The 20,319-nt window shown below is 44.3% G+C and overlaps 2 protein-coding genes across 8 annotated transcripts in view; one reads left to right on the forward strand and one right to left on the reverse strand.

The window, feature by feature from the left end:
- stx8 (syntaxin 8) overlaps nucleotides 1–16,577 on the reverse strand; it is a 40,340-nt gene extending 23,763 nt beyond the window's left edge. Inside the window, exons 1-7 of one of the 2 annotated variants that reach the window (XM_060046927.1) lie at nucleotides 16,467–16,525; nucleotides 15,733–15,832; nucleotides 15,202–15,296; nucleotides 14,633–14,740; nucleotides 9,974–10,122; nucleotides 8,928–9,020; nucleotides 5,703–6,131 (exon numbers count right to left, since the gene is read on the reverse strand). In XM_060046927.1, the coding sequence (XP_059902910.1) occupies nucleotides 6,103–6,131; nucleotides 8,928–9,020; nucleotides 9,974–10,122; nucleotides 14,633–14,740; nucleotides 15,202–15,296; nucleotides 15,733–15,832; nucleotides 16,467–16,483 (591 nt within the window). In that variant the 5' untranslated portion in view covers nucleotides 16,484–16,525 and the 3' untranslated portion in view covers nucleotides 5,703–6,102. Of the gene's footprint in view, nucleotides 1–5,702; nucleotides 6,132–8,927; nucleotides 9,021–9,973; nucleotides 10,123–14,632; nucleotides 14,741–15,201; nucleotides 15,297–15,732; nucleotides 15,833–16,466 lie in introns of those variants that run through there. The other variant, XM_060046926.1, reaches the window with a different exon arrangement.
- A 1,870-nt stretch (nucleotides 16,578–18,447) lies between these two features.
- cfap52 (cilia and flagella associated protein 52) overlaps nucleotides 18,448–20,319 on the forward strand; it is a 19,468-nt gene continuing 17,596 nt past the window's right edge. For all 6 annotated transcript variants that reach the window (XR_009524826.1, XR_009524829.1, XR_009524828.1 and 3 more), the window contains exons 1-3: nucleotides 18,448–18,803; nucleotides 19,053–19,267; nucleotides 19,400–19,664. The gene's annotated coding sequence lies outside the window, so the exon portion shown is untranslated. The remainder of the gene's footprint in view (nucleotides 18,804–19,052; nucleotides 19,268–19,399; nucleotides 19,665–20,319) is intronic.

Consider the following 20,319-nt stretch of genomic DNA (forward strand, 5'->3'; position numbering starts at 1 on the left):
AAAGAGACCCCAAAACAGGCATTTCCCTGTGTCCCCAAGAAGCCCATGCATACACCGCCCTGTCACTCATCCGTTGATTTAGAAGCAGAGTGTAAATAAGTGATATAGCTACTAATGTGTGGAAGTTAGTCAAGTTCTTCGTAAATGTGTTGAACAGCCATGTGTGTGTCACGTGCAGGACGGATGGAAAGCGGCATAATCTGACAACAAAATGAATAAAAGACAGAGGAGGCAGTAAATGGCAGACATTGAGAGAGACAACCAAAAGATGGGGGGGGGGAAGAGAGAGAGAGAGAAAAAGAGAGCCAGAGAGCCAGAGCGAGAGCAAGAGAGAGAGTAGTTATAGTTACAGACAAGTATGGAGTTTGAACTGCTTCACTGGTAAGATGCTAGTGATTGGCGGAACGAGGGGCTGATTATCTTCAACTGAGGTTGAGAATGATGAAGGACATTCAGCATATCAGCATCGCCTCATGTTCTGTGCACTTTTTGAATCGGGTCGATTTAGATGGGAGATGTTGTTTGTTTTTGGTTGAAATTGGCCCAGGACAGCTTGGTCCCTCCAGAAAAAGCCGCTGACTCATAGTAATTTAAGCTGAGGTGCAGGGGGGGATATTACACATCAAGATTAGAAATGTGATTTTGGAAACCAGTGTTTCCAACACTCACGGTGTACTTGAGCGATTTCATGTTGGCGTGAAGCAACAGTAACGGGGCCAGCCCGATGCGGTCCGTTCTCGTTAACGACCGAATTATGAAACCCATTCCATTTGTGTGTTGCCAAAACAGCCTGTGTTTAGTCTGTCATCTCAGTGAAATTCACCAACAAATGACCTCACTAAGATCATCAATTTAGTAATTAATGTGCCAGCACTCATAGCCTTTAAAACTGATTATATCACTGGTGGCATGAAAAGTAGGAGTAAATCCATTGCAAACGTGGCATGTGACCTACATGTGTTTTCAACATTGCCAATGTCTCTGCTTCTGTTTTGCTTTGCTGAACAGGTAGCCACAGTTGACATAATAACCACACAGCTTTTTTCGCAGAATTGTTTGGCCTCCTCATGTCAGGGATTGTCCTATACGAATGCGCTTTACTCCCGAACACATGCGTCACTGAATCTATCAATTAAACGGATATGTTAATGTCGAAAGAACTTTCACTTCTAGTTTCACTAGAGGAAAACATTCAAAATCGTTAATGCTCCATTTTTAAAAAATATGCTTTTCGTGAAAACAACACGTCACTGTGTATTAAATTATTTTAATATTTGCAAAACTAATTCACGATCACATGTATACTCGATGGGAACAAGTCTCACTAAATGCAGAAAAGGAATTACCATATTCCTGGAATTGTGTTTCCCCGCATTCGAGAACTATTGAATGGAGAACAGCAAAGGCTATGAAAACGTTGTACAACTTGTGATGCCTCACAGTGCGGCCAACATGCCTTAATGCAATGTGTTTGGCAGTCCAGAAATGTGCTACACCGGCAATGACTGCATCCCAGAGCAGGCCTGATGTTCCTAACATATGGGCACCCCTTAATCATTGCCAGGTATGACCACTTTCTCTCCATTGTCACTAAATAACATGCGAGTGTGACGGGAGAATGACCCGCTGGCCTCCAGCCACCCAGCCGGCGAGGCAGCATGAGGAAACATTTAGACCTCATTGTTGCGCATGGCCCTCTTCATAGGAACCCAGGACAGGCACGCTGGGTCCACGGAGACCCACATGTTCAGCGCCTTAAGACCTCAACATCCAACACCACTCGCCAGGTTGAGGGCGACCCTTCGCAAAAAAAAAAAGCAGATTGACATCGAAAAGAAAAGGCAACTTCATAATCTACAATCGGTCCTGGAAACCATGGCAACACTTGCCCTCTGTTTGGCCGAGTAACCCAGATCGCAACGCTCACGGCTCTACGAGCGCTCCCCCCCCCCCCCCCCCTGAAACCGATCTGATACATGCACGCTCATTTATATCATATACAAAAACAAAAGTAAAAGTTAGATCCAAGACAACAAAGCGATCCAGACGTTGGGCCGAGCCGTGGCTGGTGAGGGAACCTTGGTAGGAAGTGATTGATGAAACCACCTTCACATGGTTTTGTTTAGAGCCTGAACATGCTAATTTCTTGGCGGTGCCGACACAGGACCATTCATCACAGGCCAGTCACCAGCGGTGACCCCAGTCGCTCGTGTCATTGTTGGACCCCCCCCACCCACCACCCCCTCCCCGCCCCCAGTCTTCTTCACCACTTGGGACTGCGTGACAACTATCCAGGCCACAGACAAAGATGGATGCCGGGATAGATAGATGGGGAGTGTGGGGGTGAGACTGAGAGCTCATGATTGATGGCTCGGCTCTGGAGGGTTGCGGGGCCACAGAGAGTAGGCACCGCGCGACGAGAGCAATCCCCTCGCCTTTCACTCACATTATTGTCATTCCAGCGCTGAGCTACTGCTTTTACCAATGGCTTGCTCTAGCTCCACAGAGCTGTACTCCATAGGGCCACCACATCTACTCAGGGCTGGGCTGGCTCCAAAGACCCCCTCTCCTGTTAAGGTGTGGAGTTAGCAAAGAAAAGCTTACTTTGTAGGATCCCGTTTCTTAGAGACAATTTAGTAAATCCAGTCCGTGAGTTGGACTACACACGGCAGGGCTGGTGCTGGTGTATAGGAGCTGGTCTGAAATCAGTCCATCAGCCACTGTTCTCGCCTGCCTGACCCAAGGAGCACTTCACCTCCGCAGTCGGGTATTCGTCTGAGTCATGCAACAAAGCAACAAAATCTTTCTCCTAGAGGACTGTAAACATTAACATGAATGTTAAACATAATCACCATCGCTTAACTGTGAAAATCCGATTAGCTCGCAGGAAGTAACCAAATACGGGCACACAGAGTAATAATTCATGCTAATTAAACACAAAATGTAGGCCGGTATAGGAGGCATGGAATAATCATACATCATTATTTCTCTCTGCAACAATTCATTAAGATCCTACAAAGAACAGAGCGGTAGAGTTGGGCACGCGTGTGAGCTAAACGCTCCCTGACTTACAGTCCTCGATAAATAAATCACTGAGTCACACAAGACGCCGCTCTCGTTCACGGCTCATTGCACGCCTGACGTTCCTCCGATGACAACGCTCTTACGGCCATCACATCTCAGCCCCGCACGTCCACGCCTCCTGGAGAGCCCAGCGCACCGCCGGCCGCCCCTTGCTGCCCGGCCGAGCGAATCAAACAAACAGTAAAACAATCTGCGGCCGTTTCACCACAAGCCGCCTTGTAAATAAACCCCCTGTAATGATGGCACTCGGGGGGGGGGGGGGGGGGGGGGGCGTCCATCATTACAGCGGTTTATTTACCTACCGAGAAGTCTGTAGAACCGAGCAGCATGTTCGGTCCCCCCCCCCCCCAAGCTCTTCTGCACAACAGCGGAATCAAGGACCTTATTATTAGCTGGAAATCAAAGAGCCCATTACACAGTCGCTGCCTGTCTTTATTCCCTTGGCCTGGTGGGTGATCCAGCAGAGAAACGACCCTCGGTTTACCTGATGATTAACCCAGACAACTTAGACGAGGGAGGCAGGGTTACTGAGTGGCTTAAGGGCTGGCCCCACCTACAAAACAATCTAGAGGACTGGATGATGTAGAAGTGTTTTCAATTAAAACAAGACCTGATTGAGAACGGGGCTCATCTCCCTTAAGGGTGTAAAAGCAACAAACTTGAAATTTAACACATCTTGCTCACAAGCTGGATGATCTGCGACGACATGAGGGGGGAAAGAGAAGAGTTTGATTAAAATCTCAAAGCCAAAGAAGTTATATTATGCAGAGAAAACGGGACCGGACATTGAAAAAAGAGACATGTGTGAACATAAGCTATCTCTGAAGGCTGGGAGAGGAGATACAGAAGAAACGGAAGGTTTGTGCGTGGTGAACTCTGAAGGCCAAGGTTAGCTAAGCTGGAAACTCGTGTTGCCGAAATAACATCAAGCAGCACGAGAGTGGATGGAAAACGGATGAACTCATCATCCATGCATTTGATTGGCCTGACTCCATTACGCCCAGTCTCAAGAATTTAACTAGACGCTGGAGATAGGCAGACACGGAGCCGTTCAGAAATGGATTACTAGAGGGTGCGTGTCTGTACATACACATTGCTTTCAAACACGCTCTTAGCAAATGCTTAAGGCTAACGTTTTGTTTTATGATTGTCACTCAAAAACCAAAGCCACACTGTAGGCTGATCTCATCGTTCAAGGCCCCAATCTCAGAAACATCAACACTAATGAAGTCAAACATTGTGGAGCTCTGAGGGGGAAAACTTCTCTGAAGTTTTCAGCTTTACTTAGTGGGCACTGGGACATTTTCTGCTACACTGAATTTGGAGATGGAAATAAGACCACTTTTTGGTCACATAATCTTAAATATATGACTAAAAGTTACGATAGCCCAGCTCATAAAAAAGTGAACAGCCCAGTTGTTCAGTTTAACCTGGCCAGAAGGATGTAAGAGAGAATATCTGCCCCGGGAGGAATTCTACAATTTATACGGCAGATTTTAAAGCTGCAGTATGAACTGCACAACTGAACAGCCTCCCCTATCCCCTCCCTTTCAAACAATGTATAATAATCTAAGGTGGCCTGTACTGCTCTTTGAGCCGGCAGTAGATATTACAAAATGATGTTGTTGTTTTTCCTTTAAATGCTTCCTCTCTCTCTCTCTCGGTTTGTCTGTTCTGGGCTACTGTAGAAACATGGGGGACTCATAGAAGAGGACCCACTCTTCTATGAACACCTTAGAATGAGGGCTCATTCTAAGGTAACAAAAACACAATGATTTTCATGATTTTCATGAGATTATACAGTATCTAAAAATTATGAATATCATATTTAATTTCGCCAAAGTCCGTTCCACTAGATCCCGCAACGTTTTGAACACTGCACTTTTAAAGTCTCAAAGAATACTCCAAGTTGTACAGTATTTTTCCTTCAAACTGACTTTTTTTGCACCAGTCAAGGCCTGGATGGGGGCTTTGGGTTCAACTCCCCTGAGGGGAGGGTCATGGGTCTCGGTTGACCTGGCCATGGATTGTTACCTGAAAAGGACATGACTACAACCTCCCTTTGCGTGGGTCACGGCCTGTGTCTGAGAGGACCCACGAGAGCTTAGTCTATTTATAGGGAAACACATCGCTGCAGCACAGTAATCATGAGGGGAACAGAATACAAACCATAAATGTCTGAAAGACTCATCGCCAAGGTGACACGCCAATTCTTTAGAGACAACGACGAGAGCCCGGCTTTTCGCCCGAGCTCCAAAACTTGAATCCATTTCCCGCTGCCTCCTCCAAAGCATTAAACTATCCTGTTACTTTTTACCTTGTCGATTTTGTCATTTAATACAAGCAAGAAATGCAGCACCTACAAAATTGTCCAAAGCAATGACACAGGTAATATAAGTACAAGTACACTGATGGAAAACATCAAAATGGCATGTTATGCTTTTTCTCCATTGCAAACAATCAGAGGTTGTAGACTGAATGTAGCCTGCTGAGTGTTTTCAGTACAATAATGACAGAACTTTTCTTCCTGAACAAGGATTTGTCCACCTATACAGATGTTTGCGCCACACACAGGAAAAATATATAAATATTAAACAAAAAATGTATAAAGTATCAAAGGTGTTCAATCAATTTTAATTTGGTGAGTTTAAATCTGGGAGTAGTAGTTCATATGAATTCGTAAAACATAAGAACAAATATGTGTCCTTTTGTATATTTGGACACATATTTACCCCCACTGTTTCCTTCACTAGGGGGACATATAATGAGCCGTAAGACCACTCAAACCTCTGAGGTGCACTGAAACTATGACTTTAGGCAGGGTTTGATTTTACAGTCCTGAAACTCCATTCGAAGGCCTAGGAGAACCCTAGAATCCACCGCAGCTCCTATCATTAAATCAGTTCTATCACACACAGATGAGCTTCTCAGGGCCATGGAAGAGGGAGAAGGAGGAGAAGTTGAAGAAGCCCAGCAGAGGGACGGAACACTGCGGGCCCAGTGATTCATTGCCAGGTTTCAGCGGGCCTCATGCACCTTGAGCCTTGCTGTACATTTGGAAAGAGATCCGGCAAATGCTGTGACATTTGGGGTTTGTTCCACAAGGAAATTCCTGTGACACTTGCTCCACCACCTCTGCTCTTCAGCTCTAGGGACTCACTAACTTTCGGAGTACACCAAAAGTATTCGATAATATAAAAATATAATTTACTGTGATTGCTTTTTTAGAATGTGAGTGGAATGGTGTAATGGCTCTTAAAAGATTTTGCACGGTTTCGGTTTCAACACATGGAGCTTGTACACTCAGTACACACTCAAAGGAGATGTCCAGAAACCCAGGTTTCCCATCAATGTCAGGTGCACTGTAAGGGGACATGGTGCTTATCTGTGAGCGGCTGAGACATTTGCCCTGTGGTTTCAGCACAGCAGATCCCATTCTCAGTTACAGTTCGGCGTTCACTTTCATGTTATTGGAAACACTGACGCAGAGTAGAGTTAGAGCAGTGAGACGATAAAGCAGTTGTAGTTCAATAGGAAATAGGAGAGCAGGCTAAAACAACACCCGCGGTCTCTCTCCCTCTTTATTTCCAACCCTCTCTTGACACAGAGTCACCCTTTGAGAGATAAATCAGTGCTAAGAAAAATCAACAAAACATCTGGCATTCCTTCCCAGCAAAAGGATATTCTTTGTATCCCCTCCAAGGTCAATGGATTATACAACTTTGTCTCCTTCTGCATTTGTTTGGGCACATCTGCACGGAAAGCATATTACAGGATATTGCAACGCCTTTTGCTCCCAGGTCAAGACTGGGGGAAATACAGTGTGAGTCACAGCTGTCTGAGCTGTAGGTGTCTGACTAAACTCCAGATGGATGATTGATTTTCAGATTGACCGCTTCAATTCATCCCACTTCAATGGAGATTTCACAGGTCCTCGTACAGTCAACATAATAATAATAAAACTAAACAAAAGAACCCACCAGTAATGACTCCGTTGGGAGTGAATAAAGACCTAAATCTGAGACCTCTGGCCTCCCCTCTCCAGATGGAGGACCTCAGCTGTACAGGGTTTGGCTTTCCTTAGCTTTTCTTCACAGGAAGTACCACTGGTTTCACTTTAGGCCTAGGAAAGAAAAGTGGAATTCGGCCTGATAGCCAATCACTACCAGAAAGAACACGACCAGTAAGCAGGAACTAGGGGACCCACTGACCCTCAAGGCTTTCAAGATCTGGTCGGTTGGTCGATTGGTTGTTAGAATATGCACCCGTTTAACCAAATTCCCATTGTTCAGTCAATCAACGGTGGTGCTTTCATAAAGAAAATAACATTAATTATGAATAATAATTATACTCACAGCTCCGTCGTTTTTTTAAATAATTGTATGGTTGGTTTAAAAGACTATAGGACAGCGGTGTTGCAGCATTTTGTTAAAAAGGCTGACAAAATATTTAGGAATATAATCCAAAAGCTTTTAGAATGATAACTTGTGTTTTTCAACTTTGGTGACAAACACTCAACACTTTTAAAACGTCTTCATGCAAAAGAATATGGCTATAGCAAGGGTGTTAAAATCCACACTGAAAGGCCCTGGTTTCAATCCCCAAAATCCACAGCCTACCTGTACGGATCAGTGAGATAGCTAAGCTATCCCATTTTACCAACTGCTTTGTGTCTCTTGAATAGAACATGCACAGATACACCTGTGTCATGGCAATCCAACGAAAATCACAACGCAACAATGCAAACAGATACCAGCAGGACTGAACTCGTGTCGGGTCAGCATGTGTGCAACCGCATCATGCTTCCCGACACGGCAGCAAAGATTCCACTAGTTCCAGAAATGTCTCAGACAACGTGTATATCCTTCCTTATCGACCGCCGCAGCTGCTCTCTGTTTTACACACCGCGTCAAACGGGCTCATGTGTATGGAACTTAGCAACTCTTTGCTCACGACGCGACGTGTCTGTGTGTGAGAGAGACACGGTAATCCGTTCGGTGTGCAGACAACGACTTAGCACATAAACCACTATGCCCTACGCTGCCAACAAGCTAGGATAATGGCTGTGAAAGAGGAGGGTGGAGCGAGTGACAGCTGAAACACTGAAACGCGCAGTCTCGACATGTCACTGGCAAACGTCAGCTATCTGTGAACCCCCTTCAGCTATCTGTGTGTGACCCGGAGCGTGGCCTATTGATCGTCTAAAGCGTCCTGGTAGTGACCCATTAAAGTATCTCATTGTTGTGTGGCTGACAGACGATCCCCCCAGAACCTCCAGTGTCTCAGGTACCACCTGTCTAAGGGGAGAGGGAAAACAGAACACCAAAAGGAACATCAATGTGGAGTGATATATTGAGCCCGGCCCGGCCTGTAGAGAGGGCGCTGGCGTTATTTATGGGCTGATGAGAAGCATTTAGCCAGGAATAACTCCAATGTACCATTAGCTTAGCCCAGATCTGGTTCCAAAGCAGCTCACTCTGGAGGGCTCTGCGCCAGGCATTAAAGCAACGGGGGGGGGGCTCTCAGAGAGTTATGGCGTGAACTCCGATGCGCCTTCTCCAGATCAGCAATGGACACGTGCACACACAACCTATAGATTGTGTCTTGTATTTCTACTATGGTGATGGTTGATTATGCGTGTGTGCGTCTCTGTTTGCGTGTGTGTGAGCGTGAGTGTGTATGCGTGTCTGACACATGTGTGTCTGACACATTCTCCCAGACTTGGAGAATGCATAGGTCGTTCCGCTGCAGGACGATGTAATGTTCAGCGTATCTGGAATTCTTGACACTCGTAGTTGTAAGGACACACATGCACACACACACACACACATACTGTTGCGTACCATTCTGCTCCTCCAGCTCATTGCCAATCTCCCGGCCCATCATCTTCTGCCGGCTGATGACCGCTGCCAGGGCGTCCAGACCAGCGTCCTGGGCTGGACAGAGAAAAGACCAGAAGACGGATGAGTGACCAACAGCATGAAACCCTGAGAATCTGCACTACAGCCCATTATCAAGACAGACAGACACAGACACACACACACACACACACACACACACACACACACACACACACACACACACACACACACACACACACACACACACACACACACACACACACACACACACACAGACAGAGATTGACAGACAGAGACAAAGGAATAAAGAAAGACACAGAAAAGAGAAAAACACCAAAAATCAGCGACCAATGTAGTAATACACGTATGTGCACAGGAATGTACTCGGTACACAGCCATAGAGATCACAGAAACCGCTGAGAGACGGCCATTCCTTTTAAATGAGCCAATTGCAGGATGGGGATAATTAGGAGTGCAGGGCAGTCCACAGGGGGCAGCATCTGGATTGACAGGGCCTCAGTACACCAGCTGAGTGGACAGTGGACCACATGGACGTCATTTAAGCTCTGTTATTACAACTGATCCTGGGGCCAGGTGGAGAAAGAACCACTGGCAGAACGGTGTAGGAAAGTACAATACAAGTGGAGAACATAGAGATCAGGTGAATCGAATGAGACACCCGTGTCCCTATCAGACCAAATGTCAACTTAAATAGCAAACTGTTCTAGTCAGAATCTACACACACAAGACAATGTCATAACAGAGAGAAGAACATAAACAAAAGGAACTAGAACCAACATTTGGCCCTTGTCACAGACAACCACAGGAATCCAGTGTTACCACAGGTTCAGGTTCACCATGACCCAGCGACAGCCCCAGTAACCCCACTGGGAACGGGGAGAGGGACGCTGTGCGGTTTGGTTCCCCCATCTTAACAGGACTCTCCCAAAGCAGACTGACAATAGCAAGAGCCGTAATGGAGAGATGCAAGTGTCCCGACGGTGAGGGTGGAGCTGGCCCCGACTTACCTTCCATGATGCTGTGCTGCTGCTGCTTGATCTCCCCGAAGCTCAGGCCCCTGGTCTCCTCCGATTCGTTGACCAGCCACGGGTTGACCGCTCCTCCTCCGCCGCCGCCGCCACCACCAGCGCCCCCTGCTCCGGACATGAGCGTCGTCCTGCGAGACGTGGGCTAATGTTATTACCGTTGTTCAGATGTAAGGCCGAACGCTCCTCTGCACTTCCTCTCTCCTGCTTCAACAAACCCCTTGGCACAAACACACGAATGAGGGACAGAACAGTGCATGGTATAATAGTCCTTTCGTCAGGCTTCTGTTCAAAGCAACAAACTGTGAATTTTGATTTGAAATGTGATAAAAGGGGAAGGAAGGGGGTAAGGCATCTACTGTGGGGGTTTAGCCCCCTCACTGTCCTGACTTCTATCTATCTGAGCAGCTACAACTGAGATGATTGAGTTCAATAAAAAATAAACCCTTTGGGTCTAGATTTCCCTTGGTATGCCCCCCCCCCATTTCCTATGTGGGTATGTGTGTGCGGTTTACCAATGTGAATCACGTAGAGGCAGAATAGGAAAGGGAATATTTATTTCTGACCTGAACAGAACCCATGTAATGGATGCTTGCCCTGTTCCTTGCCCTGATTTCAGTTCTTCCACAGTAAAAGTACACACGTTGTCGGTGGTGCCAAGATCCAATCAAGTAGAAAAAGTAGCCCCAATAATAAAAGTATGCAAGGGATATATATAGCTACATCAGTGGCGGTTGGTGGTTTTTAAAGTGAGGGAGGAAGGACTGCTCGCTTGGTTGCCATTGGCCTGGTTGCACTGTTAGTGGCGTATGGTGGCATAACTTTGTGAGTCTCAAGAAGTTTCAGGGTGTTTTGGTGAACTACAAAATATCAGGGAGGGATAATTATGTGAATTGATACAAATCCACCAGTGGCAGCATTGTACTTTGAAAGCTGGTGGGCAGCATGTCTTGGACTACAAGGGCAGAAGGAAAGGATGCAATTAAATTAAATCAGGCCTACTCTTGATTTGTAAAACTAAATAATAAATCATTGGGCCTATTTTTGCCCTCAATGACTGAAGCTATTGGTTGTAATTTGGCTATGTTTATTTTCATCTACAATTGTTTTAAGAAAAATGAAAACACAAAACCAAAAATTGATGCCATTTAAAATGCATCATGCTCTGAATCATCCTTTCCACAATATCAAACAGAATGGTCAGAGTAACAAACAATTAAAAGAACAACAAGAACATTATTTGACAACTATTTACATGGGCTGTAAGCCTAACATTGTTTGAGGCAAATGTGGATGTTAATGGTGTTTCAGAATGTTGGTCATGGTGTTAAGCCAATTAAGATTGAGGGACTTCATTTATAGATCAAGTCAATCCTCCTCTCGGGCTCGGCCACGGGCAGCCCCGCCGCAGGCTCCGCAACCCGGCCGCGGGCAACGGAAACGTTGCTCTGTTCGTCAATATAAGCAAACAGAGCCGCACTGTACCGCGCAACCAGTAGCGCGGTGCTCGGTGGAAACGATGCATTCGGGTTCATTGGTTCTCTTAGCATAGACGTGAGGGGATAACCCCTCCCTACGGGCTGCTCCACAGCCAGGGCTCCTGCTTAGTGTCATAGCGATAATGCTGTAAAAATCGATTCATTTGCTACAAAATTCAAAACATGTTAAGCCACAAAATAAATGTTGCTTACTCAGTGAGTTCGCTGTGCACGTTAGCACACATGCCGTAAGGTTGCTATGGGCTCTTTCTGCTACATAGCAACACACCAGAGGGCTCTGTTGTGTTTCGCTTAACACAGGTTTTTACAGCCCTTTCTTTGATAATGGCTTAAAGCTGTGTCTGGGGGTCCCGGGGCTGATTTGTGGTGAGTAGTCCAGGGGTCTCAGTGTGAGAAAGGATTCGAACACATCTATTAAGAGCAACAGATTTTCTGGTGGAATCCAGGAGACATGACCAGAGCCACAAGGAGACCCCTGTGTGACTCAGGAAGTGATTAAACCGAGGCAAGCGAGAGTCCATGTTGTGGTTTTCCTGTCAAAATAAAATCCTTTAAGTGGCGATATGCTACATCGTCTCTCGTGGATACTTTTGACCCGTTCACATTTCAAAGAAGACCAACGAATGCAACTGCTGAACGTGACAGAAGCGCACAAACTCCATATTTAGTCAAGCTAAACTTTCCCCTTAGGCCCGAGCACAAGAGCATGGATCGCATTTCTTAGCAATTAATTTAACTTGGGCCTTGGTATCAACAATCATCTTTAAGTGGTACGATAAGGGTCTGGAAACAGAGACTTTGCGGTGCTGCTGTTTGGACGGTGCAGGCCAGAACCGATACCATCAGCAGGCCTGCTCTGCAGCGGCACCGGGCCTGATCCTGCTGACATGTTTGATAACTAACCCAGCACTTGGAACCCGGCCACTTCCTATGTGACGGCGCCCAGTGTGTGAAGATCCAATTAGCCCATCAGTGGGAAGAGCTAAAAATCAGTCAGGCACACTTGCTTGGCGGCGGTAAAAGCGGCGGGGCCACAGCCATTGTGGCTTAAACATCAAGGCCCTGATCTAAGAGACTTGGACAGGCAAGATTTAACTAATTACAGCTATTTCCCAGAGGGCAATCGAGTAGGAGGGAGAAAGTTTTTAGAGCGAGCTGAAGTTGTGGGACCGCTGGCTCGCAGAAGGTTAACCGAGCCCCTCAGATCGCGGCCCCATGTCCTACTTTGAGATGGAGAAAGTATTGTTTTAGGAATAGATTAAGCTTTACCTCTAAAGCCCCAGACCCTTTTTTTCTCTCTCTACTCCAGTGCTCTCCAAGCCCGGGCTTAGGTTAACCAAGCATGGCCGAGCCAACCCACCCTCCCCCATTCTGTCCTCCAGGACCACACAGAGGGGAGGGGAGAAGTCCTAGTAAAAACACCAATGTCCTGGCTGCACGGCACTCACAGTAGAGGGTCCAAAATTAACTAACTATCTTTCTACCTGCCAGAGTGGAAAAATCCAAAGGCCAGACAATTGATTTAATGTGTAACCCTGATTGTGTTTTACACGCCAGTTGGTCAAATCTATCCACCACTGGCAGGTGTCAGGTGTTGGTTTTGGAGCCATATATCTAGAACACTACACCTTGGCTTTTCCTTACGGTTTGGTCGGTAAGACGGTGTGGATTTACATAGTTCAAGAAAATAAAAATACAAACATGCCTCACATGTCTTTGTTACATTTGAGATAAATGAATAGACCAAATACAAAGAAGGAGTAAAATCCATCAGGCTTTACAAAAGTTTTCACACAAAAACAAGACAATTAATTCGGGAGGAAGTGAGCTACATAAGCCTATTTCCTCTTCCTGTCCAAATAAACGCTGGCTGATGGGGTCAGCCACTCTACGCTAGGTAACAACCATCTGTTTCCTCAGCAGTCACCTCAATACGAAATCAGTGGATGAAGAGGATATCAGCGGTGACACCTGGCGCTTTTGTCAACAATTCCAAGTCATAAAGTAATAATCTGATGAGGAGTTATATACAGAGCCCAGCCTACTCCCACTGTGTGTGTGTGTGTGTGTGTTGTGTGTTGTGTGTTGTGTGGTGTGTGGTGTGTGGTGTGTGGTGTGTGTGTGTGTGTGTGTGCGCGCCCGTGCGTGTGTGTCGGAAGGTGCCAAACATGTGATCAGCAGTGCGAAGCGCCTGCAAAGCCTCCTAATGGAAATGAATTAGCGGAGGGGTCGGCAGAGAGGCAGGCCTCCCTCCACAATTGATGCTACAGGGGAAGAGGTCAAGGTGCACGGCTCATACCGGATGTCCAAAGACTTTGCCGCCCAAAGTTACTGACCGGTGACTTATCCTCAAAGGGGAGCAGCGAGCATGTAACTGGGAATCATCCAATAAAGTGAAGATTCATTATTTTAATTGGACAACGTGGCGCCGGTTATTCTTTTGAATCACCGATTTAAAAAGGGGGTGGAAGTCTTATGGCCTGGGTGGGCTTGAATAGGATGGTGGATTGACTAATAAATGCTGGTGGATCCTGCCAGCACTGACCTATTGTGACAGTACCCCCTTCGTAAATTGACACATTCCTGATGTGATTAAGAGCCTAAATGTTAACACACAAGTAAAAGGGTAGACCTAACTGCACTTTTACATTTCATATATTACCCATGACAAATTAAATCCATCTCAAATAGCCTGTTGACAAAAACATGTCCGTTGAGCAACACAATAGAGTCAGCCCATTGCAGGGCCTTCAGTGACCTTATGGTGGACGGAAGGGTGGAAAAAAGGCCATTAGTTTGAAACTACTATTACATGTATTTTGATCCCAAGTTCAACATCCATGCATCCCATTGACCAATCAAGCTTCTGAACAACTGGCTTACATGTTATAGACATTAAGAGTTCAGGTAATTACCCTCTGAGAGAAAACATATTAAATACTAAACATGTTATTCTTTATATTGGTTAATTTTAAACGTTAATGATAAAGCGACATGTATTTCACTCACAGATAAAACAATCAATGCTCTGATTCAATTAAGAAATATAAAATAATCTGATCATCTACAGAAAAGAAGGAAAATCTGTTGTGGCTGTAGAAAAATTAATAATTTTACATTAATACTGCACGACTTGGCATACCTGGAAGGTTCTTCTTTGACCTCTCCTCTGAAGGTGGCATTGAGATGTTTCTCTCTGGTGACCAGGTCATCTACTAGGTTCTGTCTCCTGTCAGCCTCTGACTGCATTCTAACATGGTTGTATTAAGGGAAACAGTTATTGATGGAATAATATTTTGTTATCAGCCAGCATTTTTCCTTGTCGAAAACATGACATTTGGGTGTTAATGATGATGAATGAGAAAGGATGGATATTACAATTATCATGATAATTTTGCTGTTGCTCTGACACATACCCTTTAGCAAGGTATTACACAAAACGTTACTAAATGTGAGACAAGTTTTACATTTAAAAGATACCATGTTGCCCTCTATTGGATAAATTTTGTTACTGCAAGTAAATGACAACGAGACAGAAAGCGATATGAACACTAGTTGTAGTCCACATATTCATTGTATATATATTTGTATTTAACCAATTTTTATGCATGTTTCTAATGTTTTCAGGCTTTGTTACTGTTTGACCAATAGAGACGCATGCTAACACCAGATGTGAAACACCAATGTTAAGCACAGCTTCAAGAAGGATACATCCGACGGGACGATGAAGCTCGTAGCAGACTCTCTTTCAGCTGGGAGATGTTTTGCTTGAGCTTCTGTAATGACGCTCTTAGTGTCATGTTGATCTGAAATAATCACGTGCATTGAAATGAATTATTCTGTAACACTTTACGAAAAGGGTACATTTATGAACCATTAATTAACATTAGTTAATGCAATTATTAGCATTATTCGAATGTACATAGCATTAGCATATGAGAAGGGTAAGGGGTAGTGTGTTAACCTTAACACTATTAAATGTTTACATTAAACCTATGTTAACATTAACCTTTTACCTATACCGATACCTATTACTACTATTAGTAAACTCGAACACCATTAGTAAAGGATTATTTGATCAGTTAACTGATAATTGGCTCTAAATATCTGCTTATTAACATTATTAACTAATGTAAATAAAGTGTGAATTAATGTGCCCTTAGAAGTTTTTTATTCTAGGCTTATGGATCAGATAATTTGGTCCTATGGGTGTAAACTGCACAGTGTACCCCACGGCCTCACCTTGGCCGGGTTGCCCCCGGTTCTCTGTAGTCTTGACCGTTCATGTATATTCTCGGCTATGTCTTGCGCCAGCCGACACGTCGCGTCGTAGTTCTGTAACCTTCATAACATCACATCACATGAGATCTTACATTTACATTTAGGTTCTGTCGGTAGGTACTGCAAAGATGTTCATAGAAACAAGTGCCAAGCCATGAACTCATGAGCTTGTGACATGATGTCACATGAAAATGACATGCCATGTCTTGGTATAACATGATATGCCATGCCATATCTTGACATGTCATTTCATAACATTAGAGGAGTTTGGACCAAGGGTACTGTGTAATCCATGCACTGCTATTGTTTAAGATAAGAGGTTTTAACATCGATCAAGACGTATTTTTTCAGTACCAGGGCGAATCTAATCACAGCGTTGTTGATGTGAGGATTGAGCATGACATTTATCATGTGATAACATTTAGCAATGCCAGGACTAACTCATACTCACTTGTGTACATTACAGTCCAATTATAATAAGTGCAATTATTCAACATTAAACACAATATTGAAAAGACGTATACGTGTACATGGTATAAATTTCCATTTATAATGAAATGGTTAACTATTGCACCGACAAGTTGAGGTTAGCTCACAACAATTAGCCTCCATAACAGGATCCGTAAATGCAAAATTAATGTAACAACGACACACCCTAAGTGGCCACTATTTAGAACGATCATTATGACCCTTACCAAGCATCTTGAGACATATTGAGGTGACTTCGTGTTAGCAAGTATCCAGGTAAGTGCGAGCAGCTTCTTGTTTTGGTGTGACGTCAGAACGGCGCTCTGCGAGGTTCAAAAGATACTTGGCAAAATCGTTAAAGGGACAGTAGCAAATGCAAAACGCAATTCTCTCTCTCTCTCTCTCTCTCTCTCTCTCTCTCTCTCTCTCTCTCTCTCTCTCTCTCTCTCTCTCTCTCTCTCTCTCTCTCTCTCTCTCTCTCTCTCTCTCTCTCTCTCTCTCTCTCTCTCTCTCTCTCTCTCTCTCTCTCTCTCTCTCTCTCTCTCTCTCTCTCTCTCTCTCTCTCTCTCTCTCTCTCTCTCTCTCTCTCTCAAATATATAGATGTATATATATATTAGGGCTGTCAAGCGATTAAAATATTTAATCACGATTAATCGCATTCATGCCATAGTTAACTCACGATTAATCGCAATTAATCATATTTTTTTTTTTATATCCCCTGAATTCTTTGTCACATTAATTTTTCTCATTTTAATGCTCTTATCAACATGCAGGGCAACTCGCCGACTCAAGAGGATGGCGCAAAACAAACAGGTTGTGACCTCGCAGGTCACCACAGGGTCACAAAACCCACCGCACCAAAACCAAATCAACAACAAATATAAATCAATAAAAAAGTGCAAAAAGGAAAAATAATAAATCAATAAACGAAATATAACTTATAAACCTGTTACATAAGCACACATTGTAAACCATGCCCTTTTTCAGCATGCAACATCTCAAAGCGACCATGACAATCAATAGACCTTTTTCACAGGTGTCAGCGTAGTAGGCCTACACACGTGTGTCTATCTGCTACCCTGCCCTGGTACAAGTCACCACCAGACCCATTATTGATGTTATGTCCCATTTTGAAATCCTACAGAAAAAAAACCCACAAAAGGCTTCATCACAGAGGTGGTCAACTGGATGTATCTCATTACGTTAATTAAATGTGTCTGTATGACCACCAGAGCTATTAAACCTATGTGATGGAGGTCTATGTAATGTTGCTAAGTAACTATTATAATATATATATTTCCCATAGGGGACAGTAGAGCTTGTTTTGCATCTTCCCTATTACCATTGCACCAGCAGATGACATGAAGGCTTTATGGTTTTTTGTTTCATAGCAAAACAATTGCTGTGTTTAGATCATAACATATAACTGTTGTGTTGAACAAAAACATTGGTTAGTCTTCTCAGAATTCATCGTGCATTCTGAATGCTACAACTAGAGAGATTTTGAGTGACCCACATAGTGGTTTTCTCCGAGATTGTCACCACTATTTACAGTATGTTGTTTTGTATATCATCCGTGGTCCCTCAGTCAATGCATATTGACAAGTACCGTCAAGCTCAAACATGAATTTTAATGTTTTTTATAAACTATGTGTGACGGATCAACATTGCAAACGTTTTTAGTTAAAATATTGATAATTGACATTGATAATTAATATACTTATTTATAGAAAGACACGATAGACACAAACGACTACATTTATGTAGTCATTTATTTGTTTTCATTGTAACAACATCACAACACTTGTTGTTTCCAAATATAAATGTTTACGAGTGTGGAAAGCCACTTTTTGTGTTTTTTTGTTAAGTGTTAAAATACAAGTGGGGAAGGATTCAAACTTGTGTGTGTGATATATTAAACATATCAATGGACTCTTTTTGTAATTGTTTAATAAGTAGGTCCATTGGTTTGCAAATAAGACCTGCTGTGTTTGTTTTCTAAATATAATTGCACCTAAAACAATGTATTTAAAAGGGGAATTAATTAAGAACAAAACACCACCATTTTGGATAAAGAAGAGCAGAGGTCTATAAAATAGGTCTTCCATTTTCCAAAAAGTTTCCATTTTTAACACACAAAAACAAAACCACAAAAGCAGCCTTACCCCCATGCGGGTCTCACATGATCATATTCTGTATATAAACCCTCCTTCCCAGAGGGTTTGAGCAGTGAGCACTTTGACAGAACAGCCTCTATACACTCATAGACACACCAACATACATACACACACACAAACCCCCACACACACACACACATACATACAAACACACATGCCACCATTCCTGGTGTCTGGATGATAATGATCCATATTACAAGGACTTTGGAGCTCCCCCACTGCGGGACTATGGATTTAGATTTACTGGACGCAGCAAACCAAGACTTGACTTCTGCTGCGAATGGCCGGGGCAGGCAGAGGTCTCACTCCTATTCCAGCGCAGAGGACGCCAAGAACTACGGTCTGCACGCAGACACAGAGAAGGTTGTGGTCAGGCCACGTTCCAGGTACTTTCACAGGTCCAGCGCTTACAAGAGCTGTTGGTTATGTTGTCTGTTTTTCCCCCCTGGGGAGATATCATAATCCTTCTTATTTTTTGTGTCATACATGTACTTTTGATACTTTTACGTGTTTCTGATATTTGAGGTAATTTCAGTTCAACTAATTGATCGCAACCAGAAGTTCTACCCTAAATGGTAAACATGTGTGATGATATGAACTCCAAACAACAACAAAGCAAAACACATTTTCTTCAGGTCCTTTTACAGTTACGAGACCTCCGAGACCTTACCTGATGAATGCGACAAAAACGAGTGCCGGTCTAATTTCCTGTGGCCGAAAGCTGCGACCCTGCTTGAGTTCAAAGGGACCAAAAAGGAGAAGAAAAGCGGGACCAACGTCACCACGCGGCTCACCTCCAGGAAATCCAAGTCCAAATCCAGCAAGCATGTCTCAACCAAAGAACAGAATGGTATCCTCATCCCTCAAACATTATAATGTGAAGAATGTGTTGTTACAGGACCCATTGCAGCACAAAATGTATTTCTTAATCATTGCACATGTGCACCAGAGGCAAATAACTTTTTTTTGTCTTTGCAATTAGCCGGCAGCCGAGGAAACCTCAAGGCGGTTTCAATGTTGACGATCTCCGAGTCAGATAACTGGGAGATCAGCTCTAGTGCAGGAATGAAGTACGGCCAGTTTGTGGACTGGGAGAAGATCGACCCTGAGGCCGCTCAACGCTACCAGCTGCTCCTGAAGAGCGACCACAGTGAGATGAAGACCATGGGTCGAGAGGGATTCTGGGCCGCTCCCCACACCCTACGGGCCAAGGCATACTACCACATCATCCACGGCATATACTCCAGGTTTGATGCACATTTTCTTCACACGACAAATTCATTGAATGAGTAAAATTATATATAGATGTCTTACTACTATAATAGCAGGCCTGTCGCACCAGTTTTTAAGTTACTCAAGTGCGCATGTGGCAAGCGCGAGTGCATATATACACCGCAAGCATGCACATGCGCACGAACATACACACGCACACGCACAGGTAAGATGTTTAACGGCTCCGCCATCGGCACACGCGCAGGTAAGAACACACACGCAAGCATGCACATACGCACAAACATACATTGAAACACACACACATGCGCACACACTACAGTACACACACACACACACAAGCACGCATACACACGCACAGGGAAGACGTTTAACGGCTCCGCCATCGGCACACGCGCAGGTGAGAACACACACGCACGCACACACACCGCAGCGACACTCGCCCAGGTAAGACGTTATGTTTTTAAACATAACGGCTCCGCCGTCGATAAACTCTCCCAGGTAAGACGTTCTGCACTATATAAATTGCGATAAAATAAGGGAAGAGACAATTTCTCACCTCGACAAGCAACGGCAGGTCGTTCATTTTGTCATATAAAAATTCTGTTAAATTCAAACATCGCACCGACCGGCATATCAACACACAAGTGACGTGATCTTAAAGAAACAGTG

Source organism: Gadus macrocephalus, chromosome 3 (assembly GCF_031168955.1).
Source record: "Gadus macrocephalus chromosome 3, ASM3116895v1".
In the NCBI taxonomy this organism is placed as follows: Eukaryota; Metazoa; Chordata; class Actinopteri; order Gadiformes; family Gadidae; genus Gadus; species Gadus macrocephalus.